The sequence below is a fragment of the Euprymna scolopes genome, chromosome 45 (genome assembly GCF_053919585.1).
Source record: "Euprymna scolopes isolate OS-2025 chromosome 45, ASM5391958v1, whole genome shotgun sequence".
NCBI classification, from domain to species: Eukaryota; Metazoa; Mollusca; class Cephalopoda; order Sepiida; family Sepiolidae; genus Euprymna; species Euprymna scolopes.
Window position 1 is genome coordinate 26,324,459 of NC_136526.1, and position 19,124 is coordinate 26,343,582.

General features: G+C 40.1%; 1 protein-coding gene across 2 annotated transcripts in view; it reads right to left on the reverse strand.

Moving 5' to 3' along the window:
• Positions 1-12,322: 12,322 nt before the first annotated feature.
• The window catches only part of LOC145269299 (uncharacterized), a 667,893-nt gene continuing 661,091 nt past the window's right edge, over positions 12,323-19,124 (reverse strand). For both annotated transcript variants that reach the window (XM_080124995.1, XM_080124997.1), the window contains one exon: positions 12,323-13,235. Coding sequence is in view for 1 of the 2 variants with exons in the window: in XM_080124997.1 (XP_079981123.1) it covers positions 13,163-13,235 (73 nt within the window). In the remaining variant the exon portion in view is untranslated. The remainder of the gene's footprint in view (positions 13,236-19,124) is intronic.

Genomic DNA, 19,124 nt, shown 5'->3' on the forward strand with positions numbered 1-19,124 from the left:
GGGCCCCGACGGGCGATCAAGGTTGGATTTTTTGATCTTATAAATCCCCGTTTATTTATTATCTGATCTTCCATAGTCGGGTCCATACCGATTATATATATATATATATATATATATATATATATATATTATTCCTTAATTGGAATTCATTTTTTGAGATGAGCATTATATGTTAATTTGTATTTCGGACTATAATTCTCATCTTTATTAGTTGTCGTTTTTGGATCTTTTTATTGGTTCAACTCCCTATAGCCTTCATTAGGTGGTAACCGCGACGGATAGGAACTCGAATCTCTGCCATCCGTAGTTGTCGTCTCACCACATTTTTGACCAATTTACCTCTGGCACGCTTCAGGTGGGATTGAAACCGGTATGTTAAGAAAATGTTCATCTGGAACCGTAGAGATTCGAATCTCAGACATCACTGCCATCCGTAGTTGTTGTCGTCTCACCACATTTTTTACAAATTATCCTCTGGCACACTTTGGGTGGGATTGAAACCGCTATCTTTAGACAATGTTCATCTCGAACTGTAGAGATTCAACGTCTCTATCGACTGCGCCATGGGCCCCGACGGGCGATCAAGGTTGGATTTTTTTATCTTATAAATCCCCGTTTATTTATTATCTGATCTTCCATAGTCGGGTCCATACCGATTATGTATATATATATATATATATATATTATTCCTTAATTGGAATTCATTTTTTGAGATGAGCATTATATGTTAATTTGTATTTCGGACTATAATTCTCATCTTTATTAGTTGTCGTTTTTGGATCGTTTTATTGGTTCAACTCCCTATAGCCTTCATCAGGTGGTAACCGCGACGGATAGGAACTCGAATCTGAGCCATCACTGCCATCCGTAGTTGTCGTCTCACCACATTTTTGACCAATTTACCTCTGGCACGCTTCAGGTGGGATTGAAACCGGTATGTTAAGAAAATGTTCATCTGGAACCGTAGAGATTCGAATCTCAGACATCACTGCCATCCGTTGTTGTTGTTGTCGTCTCACCACATTTTTTACAAATTATCCTCTGGCACACTTTGGGTGGGATTGAAACCGCTATCTTTAGACAATGTTCATCTCGAACTGTAGAGATTCAACGTCTCTATCGACTGCGCCATGGGCCCCGACGGGCGATCAAGGTTGGATTTTTTGATCTTATAAATCCCCGTTTATTTATTATCTGATCTTCCATAGTCGGGTCCATACCGATTATATATATATATATATATATATATATATATATATTATTCCTTAATTGGAATTCATTTTTTGAAATGAGCATTATATGTTAATTTGTATTTCGGACTACTATTCTCATCTTTATTAGTTGTCGTTTTTGGATCTTTCTATTGGTTCAACTCCCGATAGCCTTCGTCAGGTGGTAACCGCGACGGATAGGAACTCGAATCTCTGCCATCCGTAGTTGTCGTCTCACCACATTTTTGACCAATTTACCTCTGGCACGCTTCAGGTGGGATTGAAACCGGTATGTTAAGAAAATGTTCATCTGGAACCGTAGAGATTCGAATCTCAGACATCACTGCCATCCGTTGTTGTTGTTGTCGTCTCACCACATTTTTTACAAATTATCCTCTGGCACACTTTGGGTGGGATTGAAACCGCTATCTTTAGACAATGTTCATCTCGAACTGTAGAGATTCAACGTCTCTATCGACTGCGCCATGGGCCCCGACGGGCGATCAAGGTTGGATTTTTTGATCTTATAAATCCCCGTTTATTTATTATCTGATCTTCCATAGTCGGGTCCATACCGATTATGTATATATATATATATATATATATATATATATTATTCCTTAATTGGAATTCATGTTTTGAGATGAGCATTATATGTTAATTTGTATTTCGGACTATAATTCTCATCTTTATTAGTTGTCGTTTTTGGATCGTTTTATTGGTTCAACTCCCTATAGCCTTCATCAGGTGGTAACCGCGACGGATAGGAACTCGAATCTCTGCCATCCGTAGTTGTCGTCTCACCACATTTTTGACCAATTTACCTCTGGCACGCTTCAGGTGGGATTGAAACCGGTATGTTAAGAAAATGTTCATCTGGAACCGTAGAGATTCGAATCTCAGACATCACTGCCATCCGTTGTTGTTGTTGTCGTCTCACCACATTTTTTACAAATTATCCTCTGGCACACTTTGGGTGGGATTGAAACCGCTATCTTTAGACAATGTTCATCTCGAACTGTAGAGATTCAACGTCTCTATCGACTGCGCCATGGGCCCCGACGGGCGATCAAGGTTGGATTTTTTGATCTTATAAATCCCCGTTTATTTATTATCTGATCTTCCATAGTCGGGTCCATACCGATTATATATATATATATATATATATATATATATATATATTATTCCTTAATTGGAATTCATTTTTTGAGATGAGCATTATATGTTAATTTGTATTTCGGACTATAATTCTCATCTTTATTAGTTGTCGTTTTTGGATCTTTTTATTGGTTCAACTCCCTATAGCCTTCATTAGGTGGTAACCGCGACGGATAGGAACTCGAATCTCTGCCATCCGTAGTTGTCGTCTCACCACATTTTTGACCAATTTACCTCTGGCACGCTTCAGGTGGGATTGAAACCGGTATGTTAAGAAAATGTTCATCTGGAACCGTAGAGATTCGAATCTCAGACATCACTGCCATCCGTTGTTGTTGTTGTCGTCTCACCACATTTTTTACAAATTATCCTCTGGCACACTTTGGGTGGGATTGAAACCGCTATCTTTAGACAATGTTCATCTCGAACTGTAGAGATTCAACGTCTCTATCGACTGCGCCATGGGCCCCGACGGGCGATCAAGGTTGGATTTTTTGATCTTATAAATCCCCGTTTATTTATTATCTGATCTTCCATAGTCGGGTCCATACCGATTATATATATATATATATATATATATATATATATATATTATTCCTTAATTGGAATTCATTTTTTGAGATGAGCATTATATGTTAATTTGTATTTCGGACTATAATTCTCATCTTTATTAGTTGTCGTTTTTGGATCTTTTTATTGGTTCAACTCCCTATAGCCTTCATTAGGTGGTAACCGCGACGGATAGGAACTCGAATCTCTGCCATCCGTAGTTGTCGTCTCACCACATTTTTGACCAATTTACCTCTGGCACGCTTCAGGTGGGATTGAAACCGGTATGTTAAGAAAATGTTCATCTGGAACCGTAGAGATTCGAATCTCAGACATCACTGCCATCCGTAGTTGTTGTCGTCTCACCACATTTTTGACAAATTATCCTCTGGCACACTTTGGGTGGGATTGAAACCGCTATCTTCAGACAATGTTCATCTCGAACTGTAGAGATTCAACGTCTCTATCGACTGCGCCATGGGCCCCGACGGGCGATCAAGGTTGGATTTTTTGATCTTATAAATCCCCGTTTATTTATTATCTGATCTTCCATAGTCGAGTCCATACCGATTATGTATATGTATATATATTGAAACAAAAAGACGATTTTCCGAAAGAAAAAAAAAATTCACACGGGCACAGAGACTATCGCTATATTGGAAAAAAAGCGGAATCACAATAATAATGTGAATTATGATAAATTATTATTTACCGTCAACAAACAAATCTCAGCAAAACTATGTTGCAGAACGCGCCATAGGCGGCCATTCGAAGCTTATTAGTCAATGTCGACGAACACATTGGTCTACGTTGTGGGTCTCCCCTCTACACATCATTTTATTTTTAATTACAAATCGGAAATCAAAAATCCGACTATCAAGCTGGGGTTTGCCGTCATGCATGATTGTGATGAAATTGAACAGGAGACATCAAGAAATGATGAAGGGGGCTTTTTTAGATTTGCGATACATCTGCTGAAGGATGACTGGAGGGACACTGCAAAAAGGCAAAAACCAAAGACCACAAAAGAAATGGCAAAAACAATGAAGTAATTCTCGCAGAGTGGATTTTCCTTGTGGTTGCCTGATCTTATGCATGAAATTGATGTGACGATCTTTGGCTCTTCTGCCGGTGTCTGTGAGAATTACTGTGGTCAGTGGTTTTTTCCTTTCTGCAGCACTGTGTCTTTCCACATTCGGCGACGTTGTTTTCAGCATTTCGAGTTTGAAACGTGCTCACCGTGCAACAATGCTAACCGTACTTTTTGTCAAAAATTCCTGATTCGACAGTAAATCATGGCGGAAATACCAAATACTGCTACATCATGGCCATACACGCTGAAGACTACAATAGTGTGCTCGCATTTAGGTCAGTTCAGTGTTTCTAGAGATTTGCGATCCATCAAGTTCGCAATGCTCCAGAGTTGATTTATGATGGAAGTAAAATGCAAATCTTCTTCATAGAATGAGAACTTGTCTGCCTAATGCTCCAGAGTTGATTTATGATGGAAGTAAAATGCAAATCTTCTTCATAGAATGAGAACTTGTCTGCCTTTAGATAAAATTCACACGTCGGTATATTTTCAAGGGAAATTATAATTTCTGCATTTTCCAATACTCGTATTTTTTTGATGCCTATCTTTCGATACTACGTTGTTCGTACACCGGTGCTGTTTTTTTCTCTCTGTAAAATCTGCGTAAAATTTCCCATCCTGTCAGATGTAATTGAAAATCGGACATCAGTTTGGTCCAACAATAAATGTAACACGTGCTAACCGTGGGCCGGAAGTACGAATCCCTCGACACTGGGAACGAGCTACAGGGTGTCGACACGTCAACTGGGTAAGGAAGTACGAATAATTCTATATACTTTTCGCATTACATCTGCTGCAAAGTTCGCAGATTTATTTGTATTTTTATCCTATACGTTTAGGTGATTTGCCATCATGCATGAGGTTTATGAAATTGAACAGGAGACATTACAACACCGAATAATATTACTCACCACATACACTACACAGGACATAGAAATGAACTACTTTGCAAAATACAATGACCACGTCTACCCCCTTTTTATAAACAAACCCCATCCTTTTCCGGGTACGCGCATGCGACCGAAATTGCCACCTAGCGAAAATAAATCCAGTGTTTTTTTTTTTTTTGACATAAAAAAATTGCATTTCAGCAAGCAAATGATTTGAAATCATTTAAAAGCTAGATTTAGGGGAAATCTTTAGGGAATGAAAAAAAGTCTGTAAAAAAGAAATTAGATATATTCGCTGTTTTTCTTGTCAAATTAGCCAAAACACATTACAATTCGTTATACTAAAATTTTAATGTCGTTATTCATATTGATCAAGTACACACATTCTCTGGAAAATCGGCATTGGTCTCAAAAATACACACAAAAAATTTTTGGGCCATATTGCTGATGATGTGGAAGCATTTGGATTTGTTTCAAACAGGAATTTTATTCAAATAAAATTCCTGTTCGACACAAATCCAAATACTGCCACATCATCAGCCACAAGATTTTTTGTGTGTATTTTTGCGACTTGCGTTATTGTTGCTTTCTGCAATGCTTTTCTTTTTTTCCGTTTTTCTGTGCGTTCTAGAAGTTTTTTTTTCGTCTTTTTAGAAAAAGTAAATTGTAAAATTTCCCATCCTGTTCCGTCTAGAAAATCAGCGTAAAATTTCCCATCCTGTCATATGTATTTGGAAATCAGACATGATAAGCCTTTCAGTGTGTCGACATTATAAGCACCACACCAATAGCGTAGACCAATAATAACTAGCATCGGATGTGCTTGTCCACTAACTAAGAATAACATCTGCTGGAAGTTTGCGTAGTGTTTTTTTATTTGTAAGGTGTGGCGCGGTTTAAGGTGGGGATTTTGCACTGACGGTGATGACGGAATTTAAGTTCAAACTGTGTAATGTGTGGCAGCGACATGTCCTTGGTTTTTCTGCAGCACTGGTTTTGGCTTGGAAGTTGTTTCCAGCATTTCGAGTTTGTGTAGTTGCTCGTTCCCCACTGCGACGTAGGTTACTAGGGTTTAAAGTACGAATCCCTCATTCAAACTTCCGACCGTCGGTGGGCTTCTTCTGCCTTTAGATAAAATTCCTACTTTGACGGTCCATAGAAAGTAAACACCGGATGTTGCACTGTTCTCATTTGGCTGCGGTTTTTGCCTTTCGTGGATCTTCCCCCAGGGTGTCGACATGTCGATATGCAATCAGGGTGTCGACATTTTACATGGATAATTCCCCTAGATAGTGTGGTCAGTATGTAGCAGTATTTAGCCGATAGTTAACAGCGTGATTTACTTTCCGCTGTGGAATTAGGTTCTATTTCCATCGAGGATAAGAAGTAAGAAGTAAGAATCCGCAGATAAAATGGATAAAATTCCTTATTCGACAGCGCGTAAAGTAAATCATCGCGGATAGTAAGCGAAAATGCTAAATACTGGCCGCACCATCTAGTTGAGACTATAGAAGATCTAGAACAATATTTTCAACAGTATGGAATTTACGTTTAAAGTTTGGACAGTGCAGAAATTACTGATTCGACAGCGGAAAGTAAATCACGCTGGTTTTTGTTAACTATCGGCTATACGCGGACGTCGAATCAGGAATTTTATCTGAATTTATTTCAACTAAAACTAAACTAAAAGAGAATCACAACTTAGACAGAAATTTTGGAAACTGCAAACTTGGCATGCTGAAAATAACGTCAACTTATGGGAGCTGAAATATCAGCGACAAGCCCATGATCTACATCGAAGCAAACACCACAGTAATTCTCGCAGCCACAGAACTAACGTATGACTTCATCAGGCAAGGTTTGCACTGTCAATTCCAGGAGGCGAACTCCAGCAGATGCACCGCAAATTTGCACTGTCCAACAAAACTGAAAACGAACAGTACGAAGTAATATGGGATATTTCTTACACTCGGTTAGCACGTCGCACGGTTAGCAACTAAACCAATTCAGCATGCCAAAGAACGCCAACAGCCTAAGCATGCAAAAACCAAAGACCGCAGTAATTCTCGCAGCAACCGAAAGGAGAACCACTTCCATTACTGTCAGTTTGTGCCTAAATAAACAAAACGCACCACACTTTACTCAATTCTCAACAACAATAACTGACAGAGGCGAGCACATTGGTCTGTCGGGAAAGGCAATTTACTACCATCGGGTTTTCAAACAGGATGGGGAATTTTATGTACGCACAATGACAACGAACAACGCCGTATCGGAAAAATAAGAATGAGAAACGACGCCAAAATGTGAACACCGTTGAACGTCAATTTGAGCCACATGTATTTAAAGACCAGGCAATGCTGAGTGATTTGCAAGTGACACAGGTAGAAATGATTCAGGAAGGCAAACACGGCCGTAATTCCCGCAGTCACCGAAAAATGAACTGAAGATTTGCACATCAATTTCAGTGCAAAATACCACCTGAGCTTACAAAATATATCTGCGAACTTTCCAGCAAATCTCTGTCCAATACACGTGATACGAGCACATTTCATTTCATTTGCATAGTATGCCGTGGAATTAAGAATTTTATATAAAGGCACACAAGTTCTCATTTTATGAGAGAAGCCCACCGACGGTCGAAAGTACGGTATCCCAACGACTGCACATACTGGTGCAATGTTGAACCGCATCGAATGTGCTCGCCTGTGTTGGTTTTTCATTTGGTGGGATTGTCTGCGGAACGTGTGGTATATGCAACAAGATTTTGCACAGACGCTGATGAAATTAAAGTGCAAATCTTTTGCAATACTTGGATTCTCTTTTCGATGGTGCGGTGCCTTAGTTTTCAGCATTCCGAGTTGGTTTAGTTTCTCTTGGGACATGTGCATTGCGGAAAGTAAATAATTGCGGAAAGTAAACACATGCCAAATACTGCTGCGATGAGGGATTCGTACTTTCGATCCACGGCAGTTCGTGGATGTTATTTTTTTCTTTTTACATCAGCTTTATATATTTATCTATATATTCGTCGTATGTTTTTCTGCAACGGACACAGGTAGGCACATGGTGTTCCATGTGCCATATGCTACGAGAATAACTTTCTCCTGTGGCCTTTCTGTGTTCCTTGCTGTCATGTATCATCATTGTATGCTGCGCCTGGAATTCGTTGTCAATTCTTTCAGTTGGTTACAGTTACTGAAATATGAACTTGCCTTTAGATAAAATTCCTGATTGGACGAAAGTTGGTTGTTCTTGCCCCTCACGTCCTGTCAGCAATGCTGGGCACATCTATGATTCGATCTGGATTTTCTTGACTCATTATTAGTTTTGTCCCTGTAACTTGATTGTTAGGCATGTTTCGATGCCGAGCCTTTCGATACGCCCAATGACGAGATGGTAGTGGTCTTCTCCTCAGATATCATTATCTTTAGGTTCCGGTGTAGCCTTTCCTTGATGCGCCGTCTGTGGAATCCGATTATCGTGGATAAATTTTTAAATCTTCCTCGGTCTTTGTAATGGTAGAGGCAGATGTGTTCTGCAGAGGTGTAGCCTCCACCCATGGAGATGTGCATACATCATCATATGTGGTGGCGGGTTGTAATGATTTCGAATAATCTCCCAGATGGTAGTGGGTTCTGTTTTGGTGTGTCTGATTTTATGTTGCTGGCATTGAAGACACCCAATTTCGTATATTTCTGTCCATGTCTGGCTTAAAAATATCTGGATGTTACCAACTTTGTCTTGGATGCGAGATGTGTCAAAAATATTTCACAGCAGTAGTTCGTATGGCTTTAACTGACTTTCGTATTTACGGAGTTCATCGTCAGTTTTCTGTGCGTTGCATATGGCTGGTAAATCGCGAGGATCAATGGTCACTGCGCACGTTGGTCTTCTCAGATATCATTGATAACGTTGTTGTACATCAGATTTCATTCGTGTCTTTTTTTTTACATGCTATCGGAGAAGAGGGTCACATTCCTACCTTCTATTTGTGGTTTGAAATGCTTGGCCGAGTATTTCTTTTGGCTCTTGTAAGTCGAATCCAATTCACCGTTTATGAAATGTGTTCAAAATTCTGTGCTGCTCCTACCACATAGTTGGAGCTGTCTGTGACCAATTGATATCGATCGGATCGGATGTATCAATGCGGATATTTCTACTAGGATGGTTTTTATTTTTACAAATGCTTCTTTTTCGGGTGGAATTACCAGTGCAGGATCCGTCCGTCAAAGCACATCTGCAGCCTGTGTAGAAATTGACCATTCCGTCAAAGCACATCTGCAGCTTCTGTCGAAATTGACCATTCCCATGAATCGCCGGAGCGTCTGTTGGCTCTGGAAAATTTTTTATATCTCCCACTTTTCCGTGCAGCAATTACATTTTAGGCCAGAAATTCAATTGGCACTTGTCGACAGAAATTATCAGGTTTTCTTTGGAAGCTTGAACTGCTATTGTGGTGTTGTTCCCCAGACTGATGTCATCGATGAATACAAAAACGCAGCCCACCTGACCATAAATTTTGGAAGCTAGAACTGTTATTTCGCAACTCGAAATAACCAAATGGTGTTATCACGGCAGTTTTTTCAATATCGGCCTTGTTAATGATATTTGATGAGAATACCTCTTTCTAAAAAGCTTGGCTCCGAGGCTCCGAGTTCGAGATTGGGTATCTGTCTGGTCTGGTCCATTTTCGGGGGGTTGATTTCGGAACTAGGTGTATTGGTTCCAGCCTTTAAGAGTTCTGTGAATTCTTGTTTTGCCGACAGCTGTCAGACCTTGGCGTAAGTTGGAGCACTATCTCCAGTGTTAGATGCTGGACGTTGCTCTGTAAGTAATTTTTGGAGTAGACTGTCATGGCTGTTTACCATTATACGATTGTTTACCATATCGGCGTGTTGTCTCATCCACCAGTTTACACTCGCTGCAATTCATGCACCTCACAACTGTCCAAGGCTGGGATTTTATGGCATCTCCATTGGCCGATGGTGGAACTGTGTTGTTATGTTGTCCGATTATGGTTGCCACCAAAATCGGACAAAATACAGTGTACTTCGGGTAGTTGCTGTATAAGTTACCCGAGGTTAACTGTATTTTGTCCGATTTTGGTGGCAACTTCAAATAGTTGCGAGTTGTCGGTCGCATTATAAGTTTCCTGAGGTTTGGTTAGGTTACCTTATGGGTGATGATGTTGGTAATATTTTGCAGTTCGATTTTTGTCGCCATACAAAGTCCACGACAGATTTGGGGTTGTATTAATGTAGCAATGCTGGTGGAAGCTAAATTTCCGTTGGCTTTGGTCTCAGAAAAGGAACTATTTCATCCGCCAATGTACAGAGCCAGTTATTTCGGGGTTATTTCGGTGCCTGAATGAATTTGTGGCGTACGAGTTCCTCTCCAACACCTGTCGCCATCAGTTGCTGATTTTCCTGTCATAGCTGTGGCACCCATAAATCTGTTGAACAACTCAGGTTTTGATTGTCATCATCATTGCTTAACAAATTGGGTAGGTTTGAAATCAAATCAGGGGGAAGATTTGAGAGGAATCGAACGTTGGATATGTTCCTCAGTTCGAATTGGGCCTCTCTTATGGGGAACCATCCGTCCACAGCAACATGCATAAATCCCGGTATTGACACAGTATCCGCCATTTCGAAATTTGTGGGTTTCGCGTTCGTCTCTTTTTTTTTTTTTTTGCAGAAGGAAGGTGTTTGTATAATCGTTCGCCAATTCCTATTTTAGCCACGTAAATTATTTTGAGCAAAAAGATAAAGTTAGGTTCTCGTCAATCAATAATACGTTTTATTATTATTTTATTAATCCTTTTATTATTATTATTTATTTATTTTCTGGGAATTCATCGTGGTCGGCGGGTTCACCATTTATGTCCCGGAGGTTTTTTTTGGATTAGCCATAGAGGTCACAACAAAGAATACATTTAATTGAAAACGTTTGAAGTATGCAATTAAGGACAGACGAATATTGAGAACCGGTTTTATTTATTAATGACAGTTTTTTTCGTAGGATGTTTGTAAGGAAAGAACTTTTGTAGGCTTGTATAATTTAACAAAGAATGAATGTTCGTAAGCGTACTTATCTTTTCGGACGATGTCGGTGTCCTGTGTTTTTAACTTGAGAGCCGGCGACTTCTTTCCTCAACAGCTAGCAGCAAGGAGAAAAACATAGGAATGTTTTTCTCCTTTTTTCTCTTTTCTCTAAAAATGCCTCGGCTCTCACTGACTGATTTTAGGCGCGGTTTTGTGGTTATCTTATTTTTCTTTTTCCAAACGGAAACGATGTTCAAAAGACGATTTTTCATTTTGTCTCTTCAAAATAGTTTTTTTTCAAATTTCTTTTGTCCACAAAAAGGAACAAAAAATTAAAATTGTCTTCAGATTTCTCCTCCACTGACAGAGAACAAGAAATTGAAGTGTAGCATCTGAAGAACAAATACTATCCTTTGATCTTGACTCAAAGACATTTACAGATGGAGTACTGTTGCCAGGAGCTACTTAGAAGCAACTTATCCTGCCTTAACAGCGTTCAAAATAGACTTTGACAGCAGCAACGCATTTTCATGAAGCGCAACCAGAAGATTTTTATTATCACATTTCAGAGGAATTCATTAAATATTTGTCTATTTCAAAGGAATTCATTTTTTTGATTTTTGATCACAATTTTTGATTTTCTCGACAAATATTTATATGTCGAGAAAATCAAAAAATTGTGTTTTTATAATATGCCTAAAGCTTTATTTGTTAGTTGTTTTCTTCAAATTCTATTTTCTTTAATAATTTTCTACTTAGCTTTTTTCTTCCCTGCACCATAGAAGAGATATTGTGAGCCCGTCTCTGCTTTATCGTTATTTTCACAGCAAGTGCTCGTCTGAGCACTTTCACGAAAAACACTCGTCTAGTCAAAACAGCTATCACTCGTCTAGTCAACAGCTCTTTATCTTTGTCTAAACCTAAACATAGATTCCATGAACAAAGCTCCTTTCTTAGAACTGCACGCCTGTGGAACTGTCTTCTGCTTCCCTGCCAAGTTCAACATAAACAAGTTCGTCCCTCTAAGTAATCCAATTTACAAAATCTCTCCTACGCTTTCCTCCTACTTAAACCATATGCTATAATCCCATCTACCCATTAACCCTCGAGTGGTGATTCCTTTGTAAAAAAACAAAAAAATAAACAGAAAAATCAACAGTAAATGAGTAAAAATATCAGAGTGGGTGTAAAAAAAAAAATAAATAAAATCTTCTTCAAGAATGGTATAAAACGTGTTTTCATTCGATATTTATCTAGTGCCTGGGTCCCCTGCATTGCCCGGGTGTTTGTATGGAGCAAAAAATCAAAAAAAAAGAGAAAAAAAAAAAAAAAGCTGTCTTTGCCAATCGCCAAACTGGAAATTAAGGCTAGACAATCGAAAAGAGGGGATGACTTTCGAAAATATCGTTGAAAATACCGTGCCCAGTGAAGAAATTAATGGGTTTAGCCAATTTTTCGATATTTGTCGCCCAAGGGTCAAGCTTCAAAATGATACCGATCTCGTGAAAATCTGTTGCCTCTGTCGAAAGTTTTAAGCAGAGGCACTATTTCATCATCATCCTGTTTCCTCCGTTTGACTATAGGTGGCGTCTGTCCACCCAGTTATGGAAGCACAAAATGTATATAATGGCACCCTTGAAATAAAAATAAATGTTTTTGTTATATTTTTTTTTTATTTTATTTTTTCTTTTTTTTTGGTTTTGCAAACATTATATACATTTTGTGCTTCCATAACTGGGTGGACAGACAGTAACGCCACCTATAACGGAGGAAACAGGTTCTCTCTTTCTTCCAGATTACCCAAACATACATACAAACAGACAGGTGAGATTTATATTATAGATAGATGGGCTATTTTTCCTACGCAAAAATGGACGAGTTTTCCGTGGATGAGTTTTCCGTGAACAAGTCTTCCTAAATTCAACATTTACAGATGGGGGGCAAGTTCGTTCAGGTCCGCTGAAACTACAGACGAAAAAGGAGTTTTTCCACGTATCATCAAATGTATCTGTGATAAATAGGACAGGAGAACTGAGTTAGCTTAAAGTAAGCTTTATTTCACTAAGAACAACGCGGAGAAGCGAGTCCACGTGTTCTACATTTCATACATAGGATAAAAACTAAAGGGAAATAATTCGCTTCCGGTAAGGGAAGTAATTCGCTTCCGGAAGGCATAGAAGAGAGTTCTTCTTTTGTCAGCACATTCTCCGCCACTCAGAGGAATCCAAGGCCGTACATCTTAGGATGTAGAGTTACCAGGAACTGCAGGAGCGGGTTTCTGTTTAAACTGCAAAGCAAAAGAGAAAAGAAAAGTTCAAAGCAGATAGTTTTCAGCTAAATATTGGGGGCTTCGACGAACTCTAGTAGAGCGTCGAAGATTCGGCACCTCATTGTCCTCCGATGATCTCCTCTGTGGATCGTCTGATTGGGGAGAAGTAGGAACCGAATTCTCGAGGGGAGAGTTTTCGTGCACTCGTGGCAGGGGGTCTGAATCGGGCTGCTGAGGTATGTTCTGTAGCTGTTGGTTCTCCGGCACGGGATCTATTTCTGCCTCTAGAATGCTCGATCTATCACCCAATGTGGCGTAGGGACACTGTCGTCTCCCGACTGTTATTGAAACGGATATGAGCATAGCTAGGATTGACTTCAAGTAGGTCTACAGGACTAAGGGGCTCATATTTGCTCCCGCGTACATGTCGCTTTAAAAGAACAGATTTAGCATTTGTTAGGCATAGAATTCCCAGTGGCTGATTTCCTTTGGAAATTAAAGAGACGTTCGTGAGGAGTGCTGTTCGTAGAGGTGGAAAGCAATGAGCGGATGCTGTGGAGGGCTACATCTAGCACACTTTCCCAATTTGTAATATGGAGATTTCTTGAGCGTAGAGCTAGACTCACTGTTTGCCAGATAATACCGTTATATCTTTCCACTTGTCCATTACCTTGAGGATTGAATAAACAGTATCCGTCAATTACTCGTTGGAAGCTAGCTACTCCATTGGTTACTCCAAACGGAATTCGCCGATACTGGTACAGGGATCCAGAAGCTTCGAAGACTGTGTATTTTCGTTCTTCCGGCTTGATTGCAACTTGATGATAAGCACTAGTTAGATCAAGAGTGCTAAACACTTGATAAGTGGCAATCTCATTTACCATGTCCTCCATTCGAGGAAGAGGATAAGAGAAGTGAAACGGTTTATCGTTTGAGAGTAATCCATAACAAGTCTCTTCTTGTGATTCTCAGGAGTCACTACGAGCGTTTGGGCTCGCCATGGAGATTGAGAGGGCTCTATAATACCTTCCTTTAGCATGCGGGTTATTTCCGATTTAATAAATTTGGCATCTGGTAAGGTATGTCTCCTGGATTTAACCGCAATTGGGCGACAGTCTGGGGTGAAGTTTGTAAAGAGAGACGGGTAAGGGACATTTTTAATGGCGGTAAGCCCACAAACAGTGAGAGGGGGGAGGGGTCCTCCGAAAGGTATTTCTACCGACGAAATGTATGTCCGAGAATTACATCACTGCACAGGTTGGCCATAATCGATAACTTGACATTATCGTACTCCCTTCCATTCTGACCCAGAGATACAACACAATGACCAAGAGTAGAGGACGAATGAGAACTGCTAGCCATCAAAATCTTCTCGGAACTTGGCAGGACCGTTAACCCGAGTACCTTAACTTTGTCAGGATGGATAAAATTTTCTGAGCTCCCAGTATCGATGAGTATCCTCATGGGTTCACCTTTGATTTTTCCCCATAAGGATGAACGAGAGAGACTCTCCGAAAAGTTAAGAGAAGGAACTGACGAAGCAAGAAGAGACTCACCGTAGTTTATAGCAGCAGCAGACACGAGCGAAATGCCCTTTCTTCTTACAGTTTTTGCAAAAAGAATTTCTGGCGGTGCACCTACCTCGCCCGGTCATGCCTTGGGTTTCCACAGAAGAAGCATTTCTGTCCTGAGAGTGACGCTACTGTGGGTTGCTCCTCGCATCTAGACTGGTTGTCGTCTTCTTCCGTTCCGACTGCAGATATCGACGCAGTCAAGGAGTCCGACTGAGCGTACGATGACAACTGTTTTTGAGCTGTCTCGAGCGTGAGAGCCTGGTTGAACGCAGTATGCAGGTGCAGGTCGAGTTTCTTGTTCTCCAGGAGCCTCTGTCTGATGTGGGATGACTCGATTCCGTTTATGAATGCATCCATGAATGCTTGTATCGCCGACACAGCCTGAAAGTCACAATCCTTAGCAAGTTCTTTTAAGGACTGTAAATACTGGTTCACGCTTTCGTTTCTTTGTTGACGACGAGTTGCTGTTTTTAGGTTGAACAAAAACCTCTTCTAGGGTGTTCATAGCTGTCTGGTAGTCATTAACGTCAGAAATGTGTTTATAAATCGCTGGAGACACCAGGTTGATTAATAAATTGAGTTTTAACTCGTCTGTCAGTTGCGGACCACTCCAGTGTCGCCATATATCGGCTGCGTCCGCCTTTGTGGGTTCCAAGTCAAGGCGTTCGGGTTTCACTTCTCCATAGTTCTTTAGTGAAATAAATTGTGATAAATAGGGCAGGAGAACTGAGTGAGCTTAAAGTAAGCTTTATTTCACTAAGAACAACGCGGAGAAGCGAGTCCACGTGTTCTACATTTCATTCATAGGATAAAAACTAAAGGGAAGTAATTCGCTTCTGGAAGGCAAGAGAGTTCTTCTTTTGTCAGCACAGTATCCGTAAACAATATTCTGTTTAAATGTTATAACTTAAATAAAAACAATAATTTAAGAAATAATTAGTAAAAAACAAAAAAAACGAAAGAAAGAACCATTATTCACATTACAACGGTGTAATTTGGAACCTATCCTTTTCCGTCATGTAAAGGTACAAGTCATACAAGTCAAAAGACGATTAGTGTGCATTCTTTTAATGGGAGATATTTTCTCGCCTTACACCGTCTAGAAAAAACCCTTTTGTTCCTTTCAGTCTTCGATTTTTTTCATTCTTTTTTTAGATTTTCTTCATCAAAAACTGGGGAAAAAATGAAACGCATATAGATTATTTCATCGATCGAAATCCTGATTGTTTTTTTAAATAATGCAATAAATAAATAAAACATCGCAAAACTTTTTTTATTTTTCAAAGCATAAGGTAAGTAAAATAAAAATTATAACAGTAAATTAATTTGCTAATTTTGGTTATCGGGCATAAAGTTAGTTCACTGAACCCGACTTCCGTTTGTTTTAAACCATTTAAAAATATATATTTTAAAATCTTCAAATTTATAATGATATTGAACATTTTATATGAAAATACAAAGTGTAATTAGAAATAAAATATACAAAAAAATTGAGAACTTACGAAAGTCCGGTTCAATGGAGCTTTTCGCTTTTCGTTGATTTGTTTCACTTTGTTTTTAGTTGTTTATTTGGATAACGTTTGAATAATGCACCCTTTCGTTTTGTTTTGATCTTGAAATAAATTTATAAAATCATCTTTTCTTCTTTAAATTGTATGGTGCTTGTACAGATTAGTAATGTTTTAAATCAACGCATTTCAGGTGAAAATATTACTTACGTGTCTTTTAATTACGTGTCATGTCGAAATTCCGACATTATACAATAGAACCCCGGGATACGTTGGCCCTAGGATACGTTTTTTTTTCAGGTAACAATGTGGAATACGATGGTTACGGTATTTGTGTCGTCTTACAGCGTTATTTATAATGTTATTTGATTATGTACAGTATACACGTGTACTGTACTGTATTTGATACTAATTTTTAATGCCATATCCCAGAGTTCTACATTAAAAATATTACGAACAGTAAAAAGGTCAATTTGCAGTTTCTTTCCACCTCGACACTCACCTTTAAAATAATGACTTTGAAACAAAACCGTTGCCAACAAATGGTTGTTTAAAGTTAGCAGAAGGAAAAGAAAAAAGAAAAAAAAGGGAAAAACAGATCCAACGAACAGAAGTCTTACCGCGTGTGTGTCGGGCAAGGTTGGGCAAAAGAGCAAGAGAAATCAAGATGGCGCCCATAGTTTTAAAAGGTGTGCTCTGGTGGAAGTCACATGAAATCACACAAAATCACGCGGGAGGCATGTATAACAGGTTAGGTCGGAGAGAGGCAGACAGACGAAGGTTGGTGACAGCAGTTGTTGGCTTGCAAAGACGAGTTCTTTTTTCTTTTTTTTTATTTCTTTATTCTTGTTGTCCTAAACCAGGAACCCTTCAAGCTATTTCAGCGATGGCTACTGGCCTGAACCACATGATAAAGCCGTTCAGTGGCGAAGGCGATGTGGTGGCTTAGTTAAAGAAAGTGGACCTAGTGGCAAAGCTCCAAAAGGTAGGTGACATTGCCACAGTTGTTCCTAGAGGATGACGTTTTAGCCCTCTATTTGGAGCTGAGCTCCCGTGAATAGGAGGACGCTGAGACGATCATAGCCAGCATTTGAGGAAGGACAGTTTGAGGCATACAACAAATTAAAAGAGAAGAATCCGTCGATGTGTATGCAAATGAAGTCAAAAGATTGGTGGAACTGGCAGGAATTCGGAAACAGGTAGCAAATCACGTAGCAAAGATGGCATTTGTTACCGGGTTCCCGAAGGAGATCCCAGCAGCAGGTCCCAGGTATCGAGACTTTGGAGGTGAGTGATCTGTTCCCAACTGCAAGAATATTAGTGAGCACCTAACCCTCTTAGGCTGTAGGAACGGTGGCAACAGCAGGAAGAATGAGAGCAAAAGCTGCCCAAGACCATGAGGCGTATGTTTCAATTGTGAGAGCAACTGCAGAGAGACTGCAGGAAGTTCTTGGCAAAGACTGTGCAATCAGAGTGGTCACATGGCAGTCACATGGCAAGAGTCCGGGAAACTATCACAGGGAAGCCGAAGCGCCAGCAGCTGCCCCGACTTGGGAATAATGGCGCGCTCGCAGCAGATACCCAAGCATGGTGGAAGGACAAGAAGCTGTGGCCCTGATCGACACTGGCTGTACCACTACCATGGAGCCTTGTCAGAGGATGGAAAGGGAAGGGCGAAGTAGTGGCATTCGATGGGTCACAAGTGAAATGTCGAGGGAGGAGGACTGTCACAATTGAAATCAAGGATCACCGAAATTGAAATCGAGGAGAGTCCATGTGGTTGTCACTGATCACCTGGAATATGCCGACTTGGAAGTGTCACAGTCGGCAGCAATGTTCGGATCAGCTGGATGTGCAGTGTACGAGCCTTTTTCAAGTCTCACACAAAAACACATTCACATTTCAAGCTATGTCCACACATGTACACATATTCACGTTCGCGTACATACACTCACATTCACGTGTATACACACATGCTAACACGCACATGAACGCACACATGGACGACGTCACTTCCGCTTTCTAAGGAAATATACACATGCGCAAATGATCACCGGAAACAAGTATAAAACAAAGAGCAACAACCGGCTTCTTCCTTTTTCGAGACTAGCCTCCTAGGTGGCTGGTCGGCGCGTTAGCCGCCGCCGTTTTGGCGCGCGCACACGCGTACCTCACGCCCACTTACTACTATGTATGGGGCACGAGCTAACAGACTGTATGTACACCTTCCCACTCTTTCTCTCTCTATCTACTACTGTTCCCTGAGAACACCTTCGCGTAGCTGACTACTAACTGACGTCAACTCTCATATCCTCTTCTTTGTCTACACGCTGGACTATCATTCCCATTTTTCACTACAACACTCATTTCTCTTCCCATGCGCGAACAAACGATAGTGACCCGAACTTGAGATGAATACATATTTCCTATTCTTGCTACAACACCAGTCCCGCAACGAACATTGGTTACACACGTGCAGACATGACATATTATAACTAAAACGTTCATTCTTTCAACAGTAAATAAATGACACGTTTATCTTATCCATCAATTGAGTCTTTGTTTCCTTCAATTCCATTCGTTTCATTATTTCTTGTGGCGAGCTAGGGTATTATATCCTGGTCCGCTACAGCATTAACAGAGTAGGTTAACGAAAGAATCAAACAGGTTGGAGAAAAGAAATGGATATCAATCAGTGATCCAGATTTTAGAGTGGAATTCGACAGGAGTCAGTGGACAGTGGAGTGGCCATGGAAGAATTAACCACCAACATTAACAAAAAGAGTGGCATGTTACAATAACTCAAAGGAGGAGCAAGAAAGGAT